The 22,763-nt window shown below is 35.4% G+C and overlaps 2 protein-coding genes across 2 annotated transcripts; both read left to right on the plus strand.

Moving 5' to 3' along the window:
- Positions 1-4,963: 4,963 nt before the first annotated feature.
- LOC110786798 (glyoxylate/succinic semialdehyde reductase 2, chloroplastic) lies at positions 4,964-10,167 on the plus strand. Its single transcript, XM_021991382.2, has 12 exons — positions 4,964-5,250; positions 5,825-5,903; positions 6,429-6,494; positions 6,703-6,778; positions 6,860-6,915; positions 7,562-7,646; positions 7,893-7,953; positions 8,134-8,186; positions 8,269-8,339; positions 8,440-8,512; positions 9,528-9,632; positions 9,736-10,167. The coding sequence occupies exons 1-12, from the start codon at positions 5,040-5,042 to the stop codon at positions 9,892-9,894; spliced, it is 1,095 nt and encodes a 364-aa protein (XP_021847074.1). The 5' UTR covers positions 4,964-5,039; the 3' UTR covers positions 9,895-10,167.
- Positions 10,168-17,530: 7,363 nt separating this feature from the next.
- LOC110786787 (nucleosome assembly protein 1;4) lies at positions 17,531-22,276 on the plus strand. The gene is made up of 12 exons (XM_021991371.2): positions 17,531-17,753; positions 17,848-17,891; positions 17,987-18,082; positions 20,174-20,266; positions 20,389-20,476; positions 20,578-20,639; positions 20,736-20,920; positions 21,004-21,181; positions 21,264-21,307; positions 21,414-21,621; positions 21,741-21,758; positions 21,858-22,276. The coding sequence occupies exons 1-12, from the start codon at positions 17,669-17,671 to the stop codon at positions 21,918-21,920; spliced, it is 1,164 nt and encodes a 387-aa protein (XP_021847063.1). The 5' UTR covers positions 17,531-17,668; the 3' UTR covers positions 21,921-22,276.
- The last annotated feature ends 487 nt before the right edge of the window (positions 22,277-22,763 follow it).

The raw sequence follows: 22,763 nt of genomic DNA on the forward strand, positions 1-22,763 counted from the left end.
AATGCTCTTGATCTGACAGAAGGTGGAATGAGAGAATTGTTTCTCAGCAAAGGAATTCTACACCAAAAGAGCTGTAGTTACACTCCTCAACAAAATGGAGTTGTTGAGAGGAAACATAAGCATTTACTTGAAACTGCCAGGGCACTTTCTTTTCAATCCAAACTGCCTGATAAGTATTGGAGTGATTGTGTTCTTACTGCAACTTTTCTCATTAACAGAATGCCACTGAAAAGCATTCAATTCAGTACTCCCTATGAAAGGTTGTTCAGACAACCTCCTGATCTTTCACACTTGAAAGTATTTGGTTGTTTGTGTTACATCAGCACACCTAAAATCAATAGGTCTAAATTCGATCCTAGAGCAGATGCTTGTGTTTTACTTGGTTATCCACCAACTCATAAAGCTTACAAAGTTCTCAACCTTACAACAAAAAAATCTGTCATTTCAAGGGATGTTACCTTTTATGAACATCACTTTCCTTTTCATTTTTCTCAAAATCCATCCACTGCATACTCTACTCAATTTTTCTTGCCTATTGAAACTCCATACACTTCTGATACACCAGATATACCAACATCAAATACATCAGACTCAAACACACACACTTCTGTTGATCAAGAAATTGACACTCACAATTCTGGACCTTTTTTGTCCAATCCAGAGTCATCACCCACTTCTCCTTCCCTTTCACATACTTCTCTTCCCATCTCTCCTACAGTATCTCTTCCAGAACCAAGAAAATCTACCAGAATTTCTAAACCTCCCTCTCATTTCAATGATTATATATGCCATAAACCTCATAAACATTGGTGCAATCTTGTTGCATATGATACACTGCCAGACAATCACAAACTGCTCATTGCTGCTCATATGGAGCTTGTTGAACCTACTAACTATTCTGAAGCTGCTGCTGATTCTAAGTGGATTGAGGAAATGAACAAAGAAGTTGATGCTTTGCAGCACAACAAAACTTGGGATTATGTTATCCTACCTAAGGGAAAGAAAGCAATTGGGTGCAAGTGGGTTTATAGAATTAAGAAGAATGCAGATGGATCAGTTGAGAGGTACAAGGCCAGATTAGTGGCTAAAGGATTTACTCAGAAATATGGCATAGATTATCATGAAACATTTTCACCTGTTGTTAAAATGGCTACAGTGAGGTGTTTAATTAGTCTTGCTGCCAGCAAAGGATGGAAATTGTTTCAGTTGGATATCAATAATGCTTTCCTACATGGTACACTTGAAGAAGAAGTGTACATGAAGATTCCTGAAGGGGTTCCAGCTCCACCTGGTTATGTATGCAAGCTGAATAAATCATTGTATGGGCTCAAGCAAGCTTCTAGACAATGGTTTGCAAGATTGCACTGTGAACTCAAATCTCAGGGCTACATTCAATCAAAAAATGACTATTCTTTGTTCATCAAGAAGGATTCTACTGATATTACTGTTGTTGCTGTCTATGTTGATGATATAATCATCACTGGCTCTAATGAAGACACTATTTCTGCACTTAAACAACATCTGCATCTTACTTTCAGCATCAAGGATCTTGGTCTCTTAAATTTCTTTCTGGGAATTGAAATTAGCCACACTGATGATGGATATATTCTCACCCAAAAGAAATACACCAAGGAACTTCTCCATGATTGTGAATGGGATCTCTCCAAATCTGCTGTTACCCCATTCCCTCTCAATCTGAAACTCACCATTGATGGAGTTGATTATCATGATCCAGAATTGTACAGGTGTTTTGTTGGCAAGTTAAACTTTCTCACTCACACCAGGCCTGATATTTCCTTTGCTGTCCAATCATTAAGCCAATTCATGCACTCTCCTAAATTGCAGCATGTTGATGATCTCATTCATACCCTTAAGTACATAAAGGGGACTGCAGGTCAAGGTATCTTGTTACAAGCCACTGACAAGCTTACGTTACAAGCCTTTTCTGATTCAGATTGGGCAGCTTGTCCCACCACAAGGAGGTCTGTCACTGGCTATATTCTTTTGCTTGGTAACTCCCCATCAGTTGGAAATCTAAAAAACAAAGTACCATCTCTAAAAGTTCTTCTGAGGCAGAGTACAGAGCCATGTCACAGGCTGCTGGTGAGGTGACTTGGACAATTCGATTACTAGAAGAACTTGGTGTTAACAATCTCAAACCAGTTGAGCTTCACTGTGATAATCAATCAGCCATTCACATTGCTACCAATCCCATTTTCCATGAGAGAACAAAACACATTGAAGTGGATTGCCACTTCACAAGGGACAAAGTTCTGGAAGGACTTCTTCAACTGTCCTATTTGCCCACTCAAAACCAGTTGGCTGATATTTTCACTAAGGTTTTACCTGGAGTTCAACATAGAAATCTATCTAGCAAACTTGGCATGCTCAACTCTGATCTCATGCCTAGTTTGAGGGGGGGGGGGTGTTGGTATTCCCTCTTGTAAGCAAGCACGAGCTGCATGTTTAACCATGCACATGCATTATGAAGCTTCTAGAAACAACTCTAACTACTTTCCCTACAAACAAGGAAGGTTGTTAGAAGGTTGTTAGGTTTGTTAGATGATGATCAATGCTGATCATCCTTGTAATATTAGTCAGCTTTGTATATTGATGCTGAAGTGTACAAATAGAAGCTCCTGATTAGCTAGTACACCTCATTGGTGTTAGTTTAGATTCGTGTATATATAGCATACATTGTAAACATTTTTCCTAATTATTCATTCAAGCAATAATACTCTACTTTCAGAATTCTCTCTCAATTTCTTCTAACAGATTTTCATCCAACAATGGTGAAATCTGACAGTTATAGGTGTAACCTTATCTTTACCCTTAAACCTTCACAAAAACCTTAGCGGAAATAACGTACTCCGTATACTCTTCTCATTTTCTTTTGAGTAAAACTAATTAGGAAAAATTACTTTAAATAATCCAACCTTTCAACGATTTTCCGTTAATAATCCAACCTTTGGATTATTATCTAATAATCCAACCTTTATACCCCATTAACTTTTATTGTACCCAACCGGTAAAGAAGTCGGATCAGCAGGTAACCTATCCCACGTGTTAAGCAACCATTCGTTAGCTTTTTTTTTTTTAATTTTCTTTTAACTTATCCCATTTTCCCTTTCTCCTTATTTCCTCTTGTTCTCCATTTCTTCTGTTCAACCATGACTTCTGTTCTCTCTCCTCCACAACACCACACCCCAATCCCTCAATGGCAGCAGTCTCTACGGACGACCACCATCGTCCTCCAACCTGCTTCTAAACGTCGAACAACACAACGCCTAGTATTGCTGCCCTGCAAACTAACTCTCCCCTCAAGTACAATTTTGATAACAAAACTTACGATTTCATTTTCTACAACGGCGGTGGATCAAAGGATCGACAAGTTAATCAAATTCGAGGTAGTTGCAGAGGTAAACTCAATTTTTAAGGAATAAAGTTATTTTCTTTCGGAATGTAAATTGGCGACAATACCAAATTGATGAGAATTACGGGATTGAGCTTAATTTAATTAGTGAGATAAGATTATTTTTCTTATATTGTTGATGTTATTTTTTGATTATGGCAATTGATGTGGGTAAAATTAGATGGTGTTAGACGCCCATATTCTGTTGGATTATTATGGCTACAACGACGTCGTTAGTAGTTCAATGTTGCCATTTTCCTGCGGATTGTCGGCTCTAATGTTGTCGTTTGATGTTGGGTGAATTCATCCGAGGGTACCGCCATCGTTGAAGCTTCAAGCTAAGATTTGATGGAGATGAATGGGGGAGAGAGAAAGCTGGGAGGAGGAGACAAATTGTCAATTATAAATGTGTATTTCAGTAGGCGGGTCTTGTTGGATGATTCTTGTTTTGGGCTACGACGTGGAATGGTATTCAAACTCCTTGTGTTTCTAGTTCTATAAATTACGCCATTGTTGAATGTTGTTGATGATGGAGATTAAGATTGGTTGATTTGAAATTGATTGGTGATTTTGCTAATATGGTAGAACTTCAGGTATATAATCGAAGAAGAAGGAGGAGGAAATAAGATGCTTGAAAAAAAATTAAAAAGTAAATAAAAGTTGATCTTCTTAGCCGGTTTCAAGTCACCTGGGTTCAATAAAAGTTAATGGGGTATAAAGGTTGGATTATTAGATAATAATCCAAAAGTTGGATTATTAACGGAAAATCGTCGAAAGGTTGGATTATTTAAAGTAATTTTTCCAACTAATTATTGTAGATTGGATTAGATTATATGAATATTACGATACAATATGACTTACTCCGAAACAAGGTATCTAAAATTCACATACTTCTTTTATAATAATACTAGTTTTTTGGCTCGGGCGATGCCCCGAGTCATTACTTGGATAACTTTAACTATACCTTTTTGTAAATAAAAAAATATAATTAACTCCTATTCTTATTAAGTTATTGATTTTATCATCACTAACTATATTTCATTTGCAAAAAATAACATCTAGCATGACATAGCCAAGTGGATAAGGCATATGCATTTGAACCAAGTGATCATGTGTTAGAATCTTGTATAAGCTATACACGTATTTCTAATTGATTTTGAGATTTTGGAATACATATAGATGACATGGAATGACATGTAAGTGGAATATAGTACATGAAAAAGTGGAATAAAGTACAAATGATGATTGAGTTGTATGGAAAAGTAGAATAACGTACATGGGAAAAGTGGAATATAGTACATGAGTGGGGTTTTCAATTCAATTTTAATTAATATAGTACATGAGAAAGTGGGGACCTTAGTAGCCAAAATTAGAAACAGGAAGATAATTTTGGGACGCTCGTTTAGGAAAGCAGGAAGATAATTTTGGAACAGAGGGAGTAGTATAGATAGATTGTACAATAATACAATTATCCTCTATTAGATTTTTATTGTAGGGAGATAGAATTAAATTTTCTAACATTACAATAACCTTAAAAAAAAAGGTTAGGTTAACTTAAAAATAAATAAATTCTATCCAGTATACCAGTAGGCATTTGTGCACTCCACAAAATTATCTTGCAATTGGAATGGCCATGGCAATGACTACTCTGATATCTAAAACAACGCCCATTTCAATTTGTCCTTCAACCACTACTTCAATGGCTATTGCTTTTAACTCTGCCTCGGCGTTTTGTCCCCAATTCAAGCCTAAACCCACTTTCCCTCTCTTCTCTAAACCTCTTTTTTTCCTCTCCTCCAGGCAATTTTCTTCACGGGTGATCAATGCTTCAACCAAAGGTACCGCCATTTCTTTTTTATTATCTTTTAAGGTTTCAGTCTTTGATATTTTTTCAGCTTTTTATGATGTGGTTTTTTTTAGCTTTCTTAAATCAATCATGTTTTTTGGGTGTATTGTAATTTGTAATGCTTAGTTGAGATTGGAAATATAAAATTGAAATTGTAGTCTGATTTAAATTTGTTAGCTTTCTTAAATTGAAATTGATGCATATGATGTGATTAAGAGAGTGTCTTTCATTTAGAATTTACAAGAAATTGCTGGATTTTGTAAATATTATGAAGTATGCTTTTCTTTTTCTTGTTCATATTATCAAATGTAGTAAATTATGATGTGTAAAACAGACCTGAACAAATGACATCGTGATAGAATGAAGTAAGCAATTGTTTATATTGAATGGAAATATCGAATATTACCAAATGAAGCTATATTTGTAATAGAATGGTGAATGTGCATAAGATAGTTATGAGTACTGCTACTTCCAGTTCAGCTCCAGTTTAATTTGTTTTCAATGCTTAGTTGAGATTGGAAATATAACATTGGTGGATTTTTGATACGGAGTATGTGTTATTGCAGATGAATTTTCAGGACGCGTTGGGTTTCTCGGTTTGGGAATCATGGGTTCTCCGATGGCCCAAAATCTCCTAAAGGCCGGGTGAGAACTGTGTTAATTAGCTATTCTTACACTAGTTGTCCAGTATAGAAGAAACTACTTTGTCTTATCGTATGTCCGATTGTCCATATCAAGGGTTTGATATTTCCTCATGTTCAGGATAGACATGATGAACTTACCTTTTATGCTCCTTGGTATTTTTGGAATGAGAAAAATATTTGGTTTTTCTCAAGCCTAGATGTTCTATGATTAACATTAGCCCTTGATTCCATCCTTCATTATTAGTTTATTACTCTCTTGGCTTCTACTGGAAATGCTCATGGCAGCACTGCCCAGTCTCTTAAAGAGTCGTACTTCCTTGCTTGACAAAAGTTATCATTTTGCTGATTAAAATTTTGAAATTAAGAAATAATTTATGTCTTCTTTCCATAGTGTAATCTGCAGGATTTTCTAAGTGTTTTCTTGCATGAATGAGCTTCATTACATACTACAAATACTACTCTGTACTGAATCAACTATGAAAATTTTCTTCTTATTGCTGTGACTTTGTGATTTTGCATGATGTAGATGTGATGTGACTGTCTGGAATAGGACAAAGAGCAAATGTGATCCTCTCATCAGCTTGGGTGCTACGTAAGTTTCTGTATACATATACTCCGTACAACATTGTTATTCCTTCTTGCTCATATTATCTTAAAACTGGTAGAAAATACTTGGTCTATTTGACTCAAAGTGTGTATATATTCCTTAAATTACCAAAGTAATTTATAGTTCTGCTGCTGGAAATAGATTGTTTGAAAAGCTCCTCTATATTCAGTTTATAGCTTTGTCCCTGGCACAGGTATCAACCCTCTCCTGAAGAAGTAGCTGCGTCTTGTGATGTGACATTTGCCATGCTTGCAGATCCTGAGAGTGCAGTGCGTATGTTTCTTTTGTGTTCTATTGCTTGATTTTATTTGCAGTGACAGTGATACCAATAGCTAACCCTTTTGCATTAGGTTGATGTTGCATGTGGGAAGCATGGAGCAGCAAATGGAATGGGTCCTGGCAAAGGGTGAGGAGTTCTACATTAATGTCAGATTTTTAGAGTTATACATAATGCCACTTTCTCTGTCTTATAAGAGATGTTTTTCACAATGGTAGTTGCTATCTTCTTCATTCTTTTTGTACTTGTATTTCTTACACACAGGGTTAGACTCTTAGGCTCCGTTTGGTTTGGTGTAAAACTTTTTCAGTGAAAATATATTTTCCATAGAAAACATTTTCCAAAGGGAAAACACAATTTCAAACTAGTTTTCATTTGTTTGGTTCCTTAAAAGAAAATTAATAGAAAAAAGAAAATGGGTGAAGATTGAGGGGAAGAAGGAAGAAGAGGTAAGGGAGAAATGTGGAAAAGTGGTTTCTCTTCCTTTCAAATGGAAAAGGTTTTTCCACCTTTGATGGGGTTATGGAAAATTATTTTTTCATCCCTTGTCAAACCAAACAACGTAAAATGATTGGAAAGGGAAAAATCGACACCAAACCAAACGAAACCTTAGGCCAATAAGTCAAAAATCAATAGTCTTAGGAAGTTAGGAACTTCATGGTTTCTGTAGTAGTGAAGGGAAAAAGTAACTTCTCATACTTGTAATTCGATTGTCTATGTATGTCATAACATTACATGTTGATTACTGGAACTTTTATTGGATTGAGATGTGAAGGTATGTAGATATTTCAACTGTTGATGACGGGACATCTAAACTTATAAGTGAGCGTATAAAGGCTACCGGGGCATTGTTTTTGGAGGTAGTACTTCTTTTCCCTTTTTTGTCTGCATGCTATCAAGATTTATCAGAACCCTTTTTCCCCTGCGGAAAAGGGATAAAAGGAATTGCAGGAAATGGCCAATATGAAATTGGTTCTTTGTTTGTGTAGCTTCCTGCCACGGATGTCTTTCGAGTCCTTAAAGCGGAAAATTCAGGAATCATTTGTTTCTGTTGAAACATAAATTTTGACCAAATTATTTTGTTTCACACTTGTGAATTTTAACAGGCTCCAGTTTCTGGCTCCAAGAAGCCTGCAGAAGACGGGCAGCTCATTTTTCTTACAGCAGGTAACCCTGGGTCCGTTACCATCTCCAAATTTGGTGTCTGACATTCCAATATTCAGCTGATGAATTATTGTACTCAGTAGATACGAAGTATTTTTCAATGCACCATATCTTGTTGTGTGCTGTTGTTCAGCTTATCTCCTTTTTCTTGTTTGAACAACTTTTCAACTTGCAATATCACAGGTGACCAGTCCCTATACGAAAAGGTTGCATCCCTCTTAGACATCATGGGAAAGGTACATCATTCTTGTTAGGTATTATTTCTCAAACCCGTATTTAATTTTGTATGTCCCTCAATCAAATACAGTATCTTTTCAGTCAAAATTCTATCTTGGAGATGTTGGCAATGGAGCTGCAATGAAACTTGTTGTGAACATGGTCATGGGAAGGTACGAAGACTATCAAATCCTTGATGATTATTCATCTTAAAGGGGTAAATTTATATGATTTTAACTAGCATCACATCCATAATTTTTGGCCATTTTGCAGTATGATGGCATCATTTTCTGAAGGACTGCTGCTTAGTGAAAAAGTTGGGCTGGATCCAAGTGTACTTGTTGAGGTATATACAAGAAGTACTTCGTATTGAACAAATGTGATTGCATTTCTTTGGGTCCAAGTGTGGTCATTGAGTCGTGCCAAAGAAGTACTGCATTACTTTGAGGTCTGTGACTGCATTCAATGCATAGAAGTGTCCTCAGTCGGTATGTCCCATTAAGGTAACTTGCCAATAATAGTAACAACCGACTCCATCATCTCATAGTCAAGTATACATTCATCCATCTTATAGTTAAGTATACATATACAATATACGAATGTTAATCTCAAAGTTTGCATGTCCTTTTAAGCAAGTTTTTTCTCTCTGCTTCACATAAAATAAAAGTTGGGTCCACGCCCGCCCACTCACCTTTTTTCTTCATCCTTAATTGCGTGCTATTTTTTTTATGTATACTTATATATGAGATGAAAGGAGTAGTTTTGATCTGTGACTTTTCCCCTAAGGTTCCTTTTCATTCTTCAGTATGCCCTATCCTACTTGTGACATATTCAGAGATGCAGAGACATATTTACCCTATTTCTTTGATTTTAGCTCATAACTTAACCGACGTTCTTTGAATTGGAGGACTATTGTAACCTAGTACTGCTGGGAATTGGGATACTTCACCATGAATTAGCAATTTATCCATAGAATGTTGAACTTTTCCCTTGTGCAACCATCTCCCCCCAAAATTTACCAGTGCACACTTCCTATTTCATGCGTTCTGTTATTCTAGCTTAAATTTAAATTAAGCTGTGCAAAGTGCAAGAATCGGAACACAATCTGATGTGGAGATTTGGCGCCTACAATTTGCTATATGTTGAGTTGTTCTGGTTGTACTCCGTATGTGCTAATGAGGAAGTTTAGGACTAGTTTGGAGCAGTTAGATTAGCATATTGGGAGGCCCTGAGGAAGAAGCTGTTTTTAACAATATTTTTGACATTATAGATAGCTCTGCATGACATTTAGTACACTTGCAGGTAATAACAACTGAGTGTAATAACATTCTTCGAAATCTTTGATTATGTTACAATTCCAGGTAATCACACAAGGTGCAATTAATGCACCAATGTTCAAACTCAAGGGGCCATCAATGATCCAATCCCAATATCCTACAGCATTTCCCTTAAAGCATCAGCAGAAGGTCAGTTGAAGCATCCATATAAACCGTTAATTCATACCAGAATTTCAGTGATCAACTTCATTTGCTGAAAATATTTGACCTGGATTTTTAACACTTGGGACAGGATCTAAGGCTTGCTCTTGGATTAGCTGAATCTGTCTCTCAGCCAATACCAATCGCAGCAGCTACAAATGAGCTTTACAAGATCGCAAAATCACGTGGCCTTAGTGATCAGGACTTCTCAGCTGTCATTGAGGCTCTGAAATCCAACACCACAGAATAAGCAGCATCTGATATTACACTGCTTCTTGCCACATTTTGTTATCTTTCTTTGGTCCTGTAGAATCTGACCTACTTTCTCATGAGAGAAGTGTACGAAATAAGTCCGATCGATTCTTTTCTTTTTCTTCTCCCCCGCCCCTCCCCACCTTTGTTTCTTTGTGTACTTTGTTTTGCTTCTTGGTGAAAAAAGGTACTAAATTTGTAGTATGTGATTCTCAAGTTCTATGAACTTTTGTGTAATTGTGAATGAACAGGTGCTTGTCAAAGTTTAACATTTTAGTGTAAGCCAAAGAGACTGTTTCTGAAGAAAAACAATGTAAGCCAGAAGTGCCATCTCTTTGCCGCCTTAAATTTTTAATCATGCCCTCTTACTCCGTTGCCGTGTAAAAACACTAACCTTAGTAGCGGTATTTATACTATAACTCTACTGTTCGCTGTTTATAACACTAGTGTCTGGCCGTCGCGCGGTGTGGCCGGGAATTTTAGATTTGGTACAAATGATGTTCTAATATTTTAAGTATTTTTCAGTATCATAGTACAAAAGCAAATATGTGTTAGCTACGGAGTACAGCTTATAGTGTATTATTTAGAGTTGTACGTGTTTTGGCAAAACATATTTATTACTACATGTCCATAAGACGGACAACTAATTTAATATAGCAAAACGTGTTTCATAGAAACAGATAGCTTGTTTTTATATACAACATTAAGAAATCATATGTTCCTCTAAGAAGCCCAAGCGAGTTCCAAAAAAGCCATCAAGAAAGGAGGTTCTACTCAAGAGAAATAGATTTGATCATCCATCTCAAAGACCTTCTCCTTGGTAATGTTGTTGTTGGGCCTATTTGGATGAATGTGATTATCGTTTTCAACTCCTTTGTTATTTCTGCAATGTTTTCCCATTCACCATAGAGTTGAAATTGTGTTATCATTGGGGGTATTTAAAATATACAAGACGTGGGAAAGTATATTGACAAGTTTCAAAGTAAATTTGACATATTTTCTATCTCACAAGAACAACACGGTCTTGGACTTAATGACTCAATAAAGATGTTGATATTTTTCTTTGGGTATTAATAACCAATTCAATATAAAGAATTCAGAGCTTATTATCTGGTAACACAAACTCAGATAAAAGTGACTTCAAATTTCTAAAGATTTGTAGGAAAATGGTATCTAGAAGTTTTGTTCTCAAGGCAAGAGGGTTTGTAATATAGTTTAGTCATTTTCCACGTCGTAAAAAGTGAATATTGAAACTTACTAAGTGATTCATATTATACCAATCATAATACAGAAAGTAATTGCCATGAAAAGATTTACTTGCTTTCAAAAAAAAATTGACCAAAAAGAGAGACTTTAAAATATCAAATAAATATAACCATTGAGGTACCTAGATGGCTAGATCTACTACATTTCAACTCTCATGCTTTTTTTTTAATTAATTTTGCATCTTGTTAAATTCTACTTTAGAATTAATCTTTCAATGGACTGATATCATATTATTTTCGTTGTTTGTGCATGGAACAACTTTAATAGCATACAAATGAAAGACCAATAGACATAATAAGATGCAACCGTTGTTTACTGTTGGCACCCGCAATACCCTTTTTTCATTACTAACGGATTTTTTTTCACCGCCTTTATGTATGTTTCAAATATATGTGAAAATAAACGTGTTACAGACTTACAGAGGTATGTTTGCATTTGTAGTTCTATACCAACAACGCTAGTGTTTGAAGTATCATGTTATTACCGTTTTTGTTTACACATGAAGAATTCAAATTAGTATGTTCAAATTAGTAACTAACCAATTGAGGTTGGCATGAGTGGTTAAGGGCCTCTTGCTCCTTAACCAAGGTCTCGGGTTCGAGCCTTGGGAATGGAAAAAATCTCAACTGGGAGGGATGCTGCCCATCGAGGTACCCATGCAAACTCCCGCGGGAGATTAGTCCACTCGCCTAATGCGGTGGAAACTCCTCGCAGTAGAACAAAAAAAAAAATTAGTAACTAATCAGGAGACAAATTTCAATGGCCTTTTTGATAGCCTTGTGTGTGAAAACGAGGAGAAAAATTAAGCCAAAAAATCCACAATCAGAAATAAAATAAAAACCCAGAGATTTTGATTTTGGGTTTCTCTGGAATTGAATTATATAATTCCACCACCAAATTTTGGTGAAAACGAGGAGGAAAATGAAGCCGAAAAACCCTAAAATCTTTAATTCACAAATGATATTAACAAGGGAGGACTGGGGAGGAAAATCAAGTTGGGTTTCATGCGACATTAACAGGGGTCACTACATCTCTTAGTTTACAATTAAAGTAGAGGCCATTAAAGTTTGCTACTCATATTTCTTGGAAGAAGAACATGAAGGACCGAGTAATTGTTGCTCATATAACTGGGATCTGTAACTTATTACTCCGTATCAAGTTGATCAATGAATTCTAACATTAAGGGCATGCTTGGATTGAGGGTAATGTATTAAAGGGGTAATAAAAGTCAAACTATGGTAATTGAAGGTGATGTTGAGGGGATGAAGTGGGGATGAAGGAAACAAGCTAGTGTTGGCAAGAAAAAAATAAAAGGGAAGGGGGAACAAATACCCTCATCATGAGTGGAATAGTTACCCACCATCCCACTAGGGTGATTATTACCCTCATTTAGGGGGTAATTACTCACCCCTTCCTCCCTTCTCCTCACAACACCACCACTACCACAATTTCTCATGTCAATACCACAAATAACACCCTCCTTGCAACCACCTCAATTCATTTTCATTGTCCATTTATTATGGTGGTTTGACTTTTATTACCCCCATAATCCATTACACCCAATCCAAGCATGCCCTAAAGAGGAGAAATTTCTAGGGCTCATGCCTCCATTAATTAAAGGAGATAGAAAGCTTTAATTAACGGTTTTTTCATGAAATACCCTCGAGGTTTCGCGTAATGCACCAAATACACCCGCGTGTTTCAAAATACATAATATACCCCTATTTAAACTTATTTGCACTAAATATCCCTGAACTTAACGGAAGTCTAACGCCGTTAGTGATTTAACCCCAAATCTGTTAATTAAACCTAATTAATTAAAAAATTAACTCCTAATTAACTAATTAGCCCCCAATTAACTAATTAACTTCATCTCCTTGCTTCTCTTCCTCCTCCTTCCCACCATCACTCAATTCAACACCACCATTCTCCAGCATCCCAACCCGACACCACTACCCCAACCGGCGGCACCACTACCGACCTCCCACCACCACCACTACCGAACTTCCACGCCCATCTCCACCTACCTGGGGAACCGCAGCAGAGGCAGCGACGGTGGTGGTTCGACTCGCTCATTTCTACCCACAACCGCCACCACCCTTAATCAAAAGTCCCCCGTAAACCCCGCCGGCAAACCAACCTACGCTACTTCATGTGGGCCCAAGCATGGTGGATCGGCTCGCTCATTTCTACCCTCAACGCCCAATCTGAAGACCTAGAAACCCTAACCCCTAATTGATCAAACCCTAACCTTCATCTTCTCTTCTCTTTCCCCATACTATTAATGGGATTATGGAAAAACAAAATTGGTGTTTGGGATGATTTGTGATGATTTGCGATGATTAAGCACAAATAATGGGATTATGGAAAAACAAAATTTGTGTTCCCGGCGGTACTTTGAAGGCGGTTGAATTTGGGATGTTCTAATTTTATTTTGGTTTGTTCTTGTAAATTGGTGTTGTGTGGTTTCATATTAGAATTGGGTTTGATTTGTTATCTGATTTCTTGTAATGTATCCCTTCCCCTCTCATTCGTTCAAGCCAATTCCATGGTAGTTAACCATGGATGTCCTTTAATCGAAGCCCAGATCCTCCACCATTGTCGTAGTAAAGCTCACAACTCCCTCCACTACTAGCAGCAACTGCGTTCGACTTCGACGAAGCCCACACGTAATTTAGTGTTAATGGTGATGGGGTAAAGGTGGAGAGATGAAAAATGAGATACTTCGTGGAGAGTTAACAGAATTGGGTTGGGTTGTGGAGGCATGGGTTCATGAATAGGGAGCAAGAATAGGGGACGGTGAGGTGCGTCGGCGGCTCTGACATGTCAAGCGAGGGAGCCGGAGTATGCCGACGTGACGCAAGGGCCAGCGAAGGTGTTTGCAGGTACGGTGGTTATGGTATTAGGACGACAATGGTGGATTGGTGTTTGTTGTAGTTAGGTAGTTATTAGGATTAGTTTAGGATAGTTTAGAGTTAATTAGGTTTAATTAGGTTAATTAAGGGGTTAATTAGATTAATTAGAGGTTAATTACTAACGGCGTTAGACTTCCGTTAAGTTCAGGGGCATTTGGTGCAAATAAGTTTAAATAGGGGTATATTATGTATTTTGAAACACGCAGGTGTATTTGGTGCATTATATGAAACCTCGAGGGTATTTCATGAGAAAGAAGGGGAACAACTTCAATGGAAGGTGGGAGAAGAAGAAAGAATGGGAAGCACTGAGCACGTGTATACAAAAATACATTATTTTTTTTAAAAAAAAGAAAAAAATATAGTTACTGTTTATAAGCTACAGTAATGTGTCCATTCACTTTTTAAAGGGTAGAGATTAAATAGGCAAAAATTAAAGCCCATGACGATCCTATATGGACGGTCGTACTTTGGGAATTTGTTTCAATATCTAGCGACTACCGGTGCAAAGTGGAAATTATATTTCGTTTTAACAATTTGTTCTATATGTTACCTTATACTATTAGTTAGTCAGTTGTGGAAGTTCCAATAAGGTCCTATAAGTTCTAATAAGGTCGTATAAGTTTCAATTAGATTTTGTTCTATTTGTTGCCTTATACTATTAGTTAGGCAGTTGTGGAAGTTCCAATAAAGTCTTATAAGTTCCAATACGGCGTATAAGTTCTAATAAGGTCGTATAAGTTTCAATAACGTTTTAAATAGAATATTTAATATTATCATTTTTGCGTATTTATATTAAATACTTCGTATATCATATTTATGTTATTATATTAAAATATTTGTAATTACTAATATAATTGAAGTTAATAATTATCAATGTTATGTAATTACTAATTATTATCAATATAATTATAAGGGAGAAGCTTAGTGAACACTTTTAAAATTATGTGTACATCACAAATATTTTTTTACACACCGGTAGAATCCGTACCGGGATTTTATAAATTTTGGATAATTATTATCAATATTCTAATGGTTAAAGGTTTAGTAATAATCTAATAAACTTTAAATAAATTCTAATAAGGTTTAATAAGGTCTTATAAGGTCCTATGAGTTAAATAAGATCCTATAAGGTCATATAAGTTTCTATAAGTTCCTATAAGTTCAGATAAGTTCATGCCTTATAAGTTGAAGAGAACACACCCTAAATATATCATATTGATATTATTATATTAAAATAACTTGTGGTTATTAATTGACGATAACAATTATCAATGATACATAATTATTAATTAATATGTTATTATTAATTATTATCAATATAATTTAAGGGAAAAACTTAATAAAATACTTTTAAAACTACGTGGGCATCACAAATTAAATCAACGGACGGTCTTTTTGGTGATACGCAAATGATTATAATATTACTTCTTTACATTAATGCATTCATTGGAAGTAATAACTCCTAACTTAGATTTTTTTTCCATAGATACGTGACTTGTGAAATACTCGAAGGGGTTTTCAAAGAGCTATTTTTTTCCGCAATAAAGTTCAATTACTATTAAGTATAAATATTTTACAAACGGATCGAATTCGTCTTTGAATCTTATAATTTTGAATTATTATCACGGAGTAATGATTCGCATTATTAATAATAACATATAACACATAATTATTAATATAATAAGAACTAAATAACAATTACTTTATTAGTTTATATTTACTAATATTTGCAATCAACTACTATTAACATTATAATTAATGGTTAAAAGTTTAGTAATAATCTAATAAACTTTAAATAAAGTCTAATAAGGTTCAATAAGGTTATATAAGGTCTTATAAGTTCCTATAAGGTAATCTTTCTGCCTTTTTTTTTTAATTCTTTACACCTGGTATCTTGCACGCGAATTAACAATAATTAAGGTAGATAATGATTTCTTTGTTATTTATTTAATAAAACAATGTAAATTTCGTTTATTAACAATGTTTTCACTTTTATAAAAAAATTGACATTGAAAAAGTGAGAAACTTTTATTTTTCCAATGGGAAAGTGTGAGGATTTAATGACCCAAAGAATTTGATTGGTTACAAAATCAATTGACAAGATTTTTGATAGTTTATTAAGGACTTTTTATGTTAGAATCTAAAAGGACATATTCTAAATGTAAATACCCTAAATAGAAACGTAAAGAATAAAAATGGACAGAGGGAGTATAATGTTATTTTCATGGACTCCAATGCAATATTTAACCACGTATATATCCATTTTCGTATGTGGAAAAATTATAAATATTTGATATTTTGAAAATACATGACGAGACCAATCTAACAAGATCTTACGTGATAACATTTTGACGTATATAACAGTGATAATCCACAGTCAAAATTTTCCTACTTTGGACACATATTCCAATGCGTAAAGAACATTAAGGAATGGAGGTAGTATATTTTTAGGGAAAAAAATTTTGCGAAAAAATTTTGCAACAGAAAATGACACATGTCACTCCTGGTGTCTGTTATAGAATAATGTACATTGTAATAGATATGAAAACATTACATATTGAAGCTATTGAGAATGAACAAGTTCTTTTTAGGGTTTTTTTTAAAGGTAAAATTAGAGGGAAATCTGAAAGAAGACAAAATTTAATTTTTTATTAGGCATTGGCATATGAACCTCACGCGCGGGTCAACGTTGGAAAAATTGAGTCAACAACCGAAAAATGGGTGCAAGTCCTTATTCACAACAAAAAATGATTTTAGGTTTGTTATAAAGTCCTTTGTCACAATTTTTTTGACTTTAAAAGACCCTTTCTAACAAACAAATCATTTTTAGAATATGACATTAACATTTCAATTGTCTAACATCATTAAAAAAAAACAGTTCTCATGTAGACATAGATATACCCTTGATTTATTAATTTCATAACTACTTTCTATTTGTGATATTACCATTATAATGTACAGAGTAAATATTTTAAATCTAATGCACTATTTTATTTACTTCTTAATTTTATAGAAACTGGGTTAATGCAGGGGCCCATACTAGTAGTAAAGAAAAATAAAATATGACATAAATATGAATTTCCATGTAATAACTCGGGAAATCGCTCGGGATCAAAAACTAGTTTACCCATAAAAAAAATTACACTTCCTCTGTTCTTTTTTAAATGACACAATTATTTAGGCACGTTTGCCAATGCACGATTTCAAACATTAATAACTCCTATTAGGGATAAGAAAAAATTGTAAAAAGTAAACATTTAAAAAATACTTATTGAGACGAATCTAATAATACTCTACACGACTATGTTTTTTCTTATGTATAAATCACAAAAGGAAGTCAAAAGACCTTGTGTAAATAGTGTCAAAAATGAAATGTGAAATAAAAACGGAAGGAAAGAATGATGCATAAAAAAAGTCGTGCAGTTTAGGTTAAGTAGCGAGACTCGACACATTCAAAAGAGAAAGAAATTCGTGAAAACTTCAAAAAAAAAAACAGACGAGTTGTTCAAACCGCCGTCTCTCTCTCCTTTCTCTTCCCCAATTTTCCCCCTTCACTTCCTCTGCTAAAACCTCTTTATTCAACCAACAAAAATGAGCGATAACGGCAATAACGCCAACAACAAGGATCAGATTGACTTGTCTGATCTCGCCGTCAATCTCCCCGCCGCCGCCGCCGGTATTTCTTCTCTCTCCTATTTCTTTTGAATTTTTTTAGATTTTTTTTTTCCCATTTCGATACTATTTTTTGAAATTGTGCTGTCGATTTTCAGCATTGAGTGCGGAGGATAGAGCTGGACTTGTAAATGCGCTTAAGGTAGGATTTCTTAATGTCTGTTCCATTTTCGTAGAATCAAATTTGTTTATAATTGTGACATAGGGTTTTAATTTGTTTGCAATTTTTTTTTGTAGAACAAGCTGCAGAATCTGGCAGGAGAACATTTCGATATACTTGATTCATTAACACCGAATGTTCGCAAGCGTGTCGAATCACTTCGTGCGATTCAGGTTCTTTACCCCTTTTTTGTCTTTCAGATGATTATGCACTTGGAAAAATGTTGTGATTTTGGGTTATACGAAACCGTAATTATTTAACTGTAATGTATGTTTTTATTCTGCTAATTGCCAACTGAACATTCACATTCAAGATTTATAGTGGTGATTAGGTTAGTTTTTGTATTATTTCACCGTGGTGAATGCTGGAAAAGAGTATATGGGTGGAGGAATTGTGTGATTACGTTGATTTCAGGATTGTTCAAGCTTTATCTCCTAGTTGATTATTGAATTTGTTTAAGCTGTCTTTTATTTTTTTTCGATTTTATTCGCTAGATGCATTTGAGTTGTGTGGAGTTATTATTACTTTGTTGTGATCCTAATAACTGCAATTGTGGAATTCAAGTTTGTAACGTGTCACCTATAGAAAAAGCAAAGCAAAAATATTTGATTGGTTATGGTGAAACACTGAAACTGACATCCTGTTTTCAAAGTGGGTTGATGCCCCATTAATGCCACTCAGACATTCTTATATGATTGTTTGGTTATGCTCATACGGCTCTTGATGAGTCCTAATGGTATTTCATGACTCTTACATAGCTTCGTTTTATATGAGAGCTCCAACGTATGTTAAGATTTGAAAGTCTATTTTTGTTCTTGACTTCACATTCTTGCCTTTTGGGTTTTTATTTTTATTTGGCCTTCGTTTGGGTGCCTTTAAATTAGTCAGTAACTCAGTGTCATTGGTCTGTTGTTTGAGTAAAAATTGGTGATATCACTTGTGTAATAAGTCTAGCTTTTGATGAGTCTGATTAAAGAAAAAAGATCATGTCTCAACGAGGTCTTTTAGTTGGTGTAAGATTTTTTTGGTCTTCACGATGACATATTGATTGAAGATGGGGCAGTTAATTTGAGCAATACGATTTCATTCAGCATTTGTTGTTCTAAACTGCCTTATTGTGCCACAGATAGCTTAGTCATATAAAGATTAAACTACTGTTGTTACTTGGTGCAATATGCAATATTTGATAATGTTCATTGGGATAATGGGACCATTCCACGTTAAAGGAGACTTCTTCAAGCACCTTCTTTGTGTTTAGCTGGTACGCTTAAACATGTGAACTTCTTTTCTGAATGGCATTTGTGAAAACTTTTTATGAACCTGATCATTGCATGATAGTTTGCTTCCTTCCCCTCCTTTTACCTTCATTACTTGCATTCTTGATAAGTTATTTTTTCATAAATATTTGTTATTTTATTCTTGGGGTCTGGGACTTTTCTCTTTTTTATTGTGTGGATGCTATACACTTTGTTATTCATACTGTGGTATTAAGTCTTTTTGTTGAATGCTTGTGATTTTATGGGTGTCAGTACATGGTCCTACTTAGATCAACCCCCCTCCCCCCCCCCCCCCCACCACTCTTTATGGGGATAAAGGGGCTTGGATATGTTAGGATGTTATGAATGATGTAATTGTTGTTCCCGTTTTACATTTCTGAGGATTGTGGGTGACCTACATGATTCAGTCTACAAACTTGGTCTCTCAATACATGAGTTATGAATACGTTTTATATTACACCTTCATGGATTTTTTTGGTATGCATGAATCGTGTTGTGGTAGTGAGAAGTTCGGGGGAGTGAGAATGACACTGGCCATTTCTGCTTCCTAAATCGTATGAAATCTATGATGATAACAATATTATGTGAAAAGCATTTCGAGGTTCTCATTGAAACTTCAAATGTGGACATTAAAAGGCTTTAAATTTTACTCGCATCCCATTATCCACTTGGTTTTCCCTTACGAACAGTAAACACAGAGATTGCAAGAATTGTTTCTCATTTCCATGTCCTTCTCCACATACTGAAATGATTATTTATTGGAATTAAATCTGTGTAATGTGTTTGTCTACCCATTGGAAACTAAAGCTTTTTATCAAAGAAAAATACCCCTCCCCATATTTGCTGTTATGTGTGGGTTTTGGCCCTTTTCTTCTAGACTTGCCCATTTGGTCATTTCGGTTTCTTGTTCCTTGAGATGTTTATGCTGATACATTCATCATGGTTTAGAAGTTGAAGAAATTATATCTGATGTAAACTTCAATACAGGGGGAACATGATGAGCTCGAGGCTAAGTTTTTTGAGGAAAGGGCTGCTCTTGAAGCTAAATATCAAAAGCTCTATGAACCACTTTACACAAAGGTGCTTATGAAATTAAGTCAGGGAACTAGTTTTTAGTTTGGCAGAAGCAAACGTTGTCTACCTATACAATTCCAATAAATATTTCAATTTACTCAGTGTGATTTTATTTCCTTCAACTGCAGAGATATGAGATTGTTAACGGGGTTGTTGAAGTTGAAGGAGTTACAAATGAAACCTTGACAGAGCAAGGAGAAGAGGACGCACCCGAAGGTAAGATATAAAGCTCATTTCAACTTGAAATGATTTGCAGTGATGTAAGAAACATGTAAATTCTTGTGTTAACTTACTTCTTGTCTTCATACTTTGTTCAGAGAAAGGTGTACCAAACTTTTGGGTCACTGCTATGAAGACCAATGATGTTTTGGCTGAAGAGGTGAGCAGCTTTTCTTATTTGTGTTTAATCTTTTCCGACATTCCTTCACTTTCTTGACGGATTGGAAAGTAAATATGACATGCTATTGTTCTCCAGATTACGGAGCGTGATGAAGGAGCTCTCAAGTATCTCAAAGATATCAAGTGGACCAGGATTGATGATCCAAAGGGCTTCAAGCTTGAGTTCTTTTTTGATACAAATCCTTATTTCAAAAATACTGTTCTTACTAAAACTTATCACATGATTGATGAGGATGAACCTATTCTAGAGAAGGCAATAGGGTACGCTTGTAGTTCGTTATTTGATTCAGATCTTTCAACTCTCTTGTCCTTGATTATAATCTCTTTCTTTTGTTCCTTTGTAGGACTGATATTGAATGGCTTTCGGGTAAATGTTTGACACAAAAGATCCTGAAGAAAAAGCCTAAAAAGGGATCAAAGAATGCCAAACCTATTACTAAGACTGAGAGTTGTGAAAGTTTTTTCAACTTTTTCAACCCCCCTCAGGTTCCAGAAGACGATGCTGATCTAGATGAGGATGCAGTAAGTTTAATTTCTCTAGCGCTCTAAATAAGCAGGGCCCACTTGTAACAACTAAATACAATAACCAATTTAATATCGACAGGCGGAAGAACTTCAGAATCTGATGGAGCAAGATTACGAGATTGGGTAAGTGTTAAAGTAGACATTGTTATTTTGTACAAAATGAAAATCCATTTTTTATGTTGCCTGTTAAGTGCTAAATAATTTACCAAGAGCACCTCTTATGATACAGCTCAACTATTCGAGACAAAATTATTCCCCATGCTGTATCGTGGTTTACTGGAGAGGCTGTTCAGGGGGATGAGTTCGATATAGATGATGACGAAGGAGATGACGATGAAGATGATGATGACGATGATGATGAAGAAGATGATGATGATGAAGACGATGAGGATGATGACGAAGATGAGGATGAGGAGGAAGTTAAGATAAAGAAGAAGGTATAGATGCTGCAACTAACTGTTTTTTTTTACCGTTTTATTGTCCTCACCATCATACTACAGAAATCCATGGCCTGAAAACTTTATTTTGACTGTGGTCTTCTACTTTTCTTTTGCAGACATCATCTGGATCTAAGGTGAACCTTTAACTATCATTATGCAATTGCTTGGAGGTGAATATTTCTGATAATCCTGTGCTAAATATGTAAAGTTGGAACTTTTTTTTTTGTCCGCAGAAGGGTGGAAGAGCACAAGCTGTACCGACCGGTGAGCGTCCTCCTGAATGCAAGCAACAATAGTTGGTCTTGAGCTACCTGAGGAAGCAGAAGCTTGAAAACCTGAGGAAGCAGAAGCTTGAAAGCGTATGTGGTCTATGTTGGTATCGTTTGCAGGATTCCCCCTGAAGTTTTGATAGTTGCAAATCCTTCTGTTAATTACTTAATTCATTGTGTCTTCTCCTTTCACCGTTCGTGGAGGCTCTCTGTAATGTGCTTGGGTTGTGGGTGTTTGTTGCTCGATTTGTGGGTTTGAACCTGGAGATTTGAAATATATGGGTTGTTTATATATTTGTTCTCTTCAGTTGCCATGCCATTGTTGGTTCAACACCTAATGCCGTTTTGTCACGAAAGCATATATGAACTAGTTTTCTTTTTAATGCGTTTGAGCTTGTTTTTCTGTGCCCTCTAATTATGAGTATTCATACGGTGACGGGGATTTTTAGAGGTGAAAAGTTGGATATTATGGAGAATTTTCTCCACATTCATTTTCTTTTTCATACTACTTATTTACTCCGTATCATTTATGGGTGTAAATGTGTAATCATCAGACATTTTCTTTTACGAAATTTCTATCTTCCTTGACTCTTTTTCTTTTCTTCTTTCATTCTACTTTTATTACTCCGTAATATTTAAAACAGGTATTTTGTGTGCTATGTGCCCGTGCCCTCTCCATGTGTTTTTATGTTTTTATTTTTAGGATTATTTACCTTTAATAATCCAATATTTGAGCGATTTTCCAACATTAAGCCGCTTTTTATTATTATCTATTAATCTAACCTTTATACCCCTTTAACTTATATTGCTCCATAAAACTGGGAACATGCTAAACAAGTCAACAAAGTTTAAGGTTCAGTTGAACTTTTG

The sequence above is a fragment of the Spinacia oleracea genome, chromosome 6 (assembly GCF_020520425.1).
Source record: "Spinacia oleracea cultivar Varoflay chromosome 6, BTI_SOV_V1, whole genome shotgun sequence".
Lineage (NCBI taxonomy): Eukaryota > Viridiplantae > Streptophyta > Magnoliopsida > Caryophyllales > Amaranthaceae > Spinacia > Spinacia oleracea.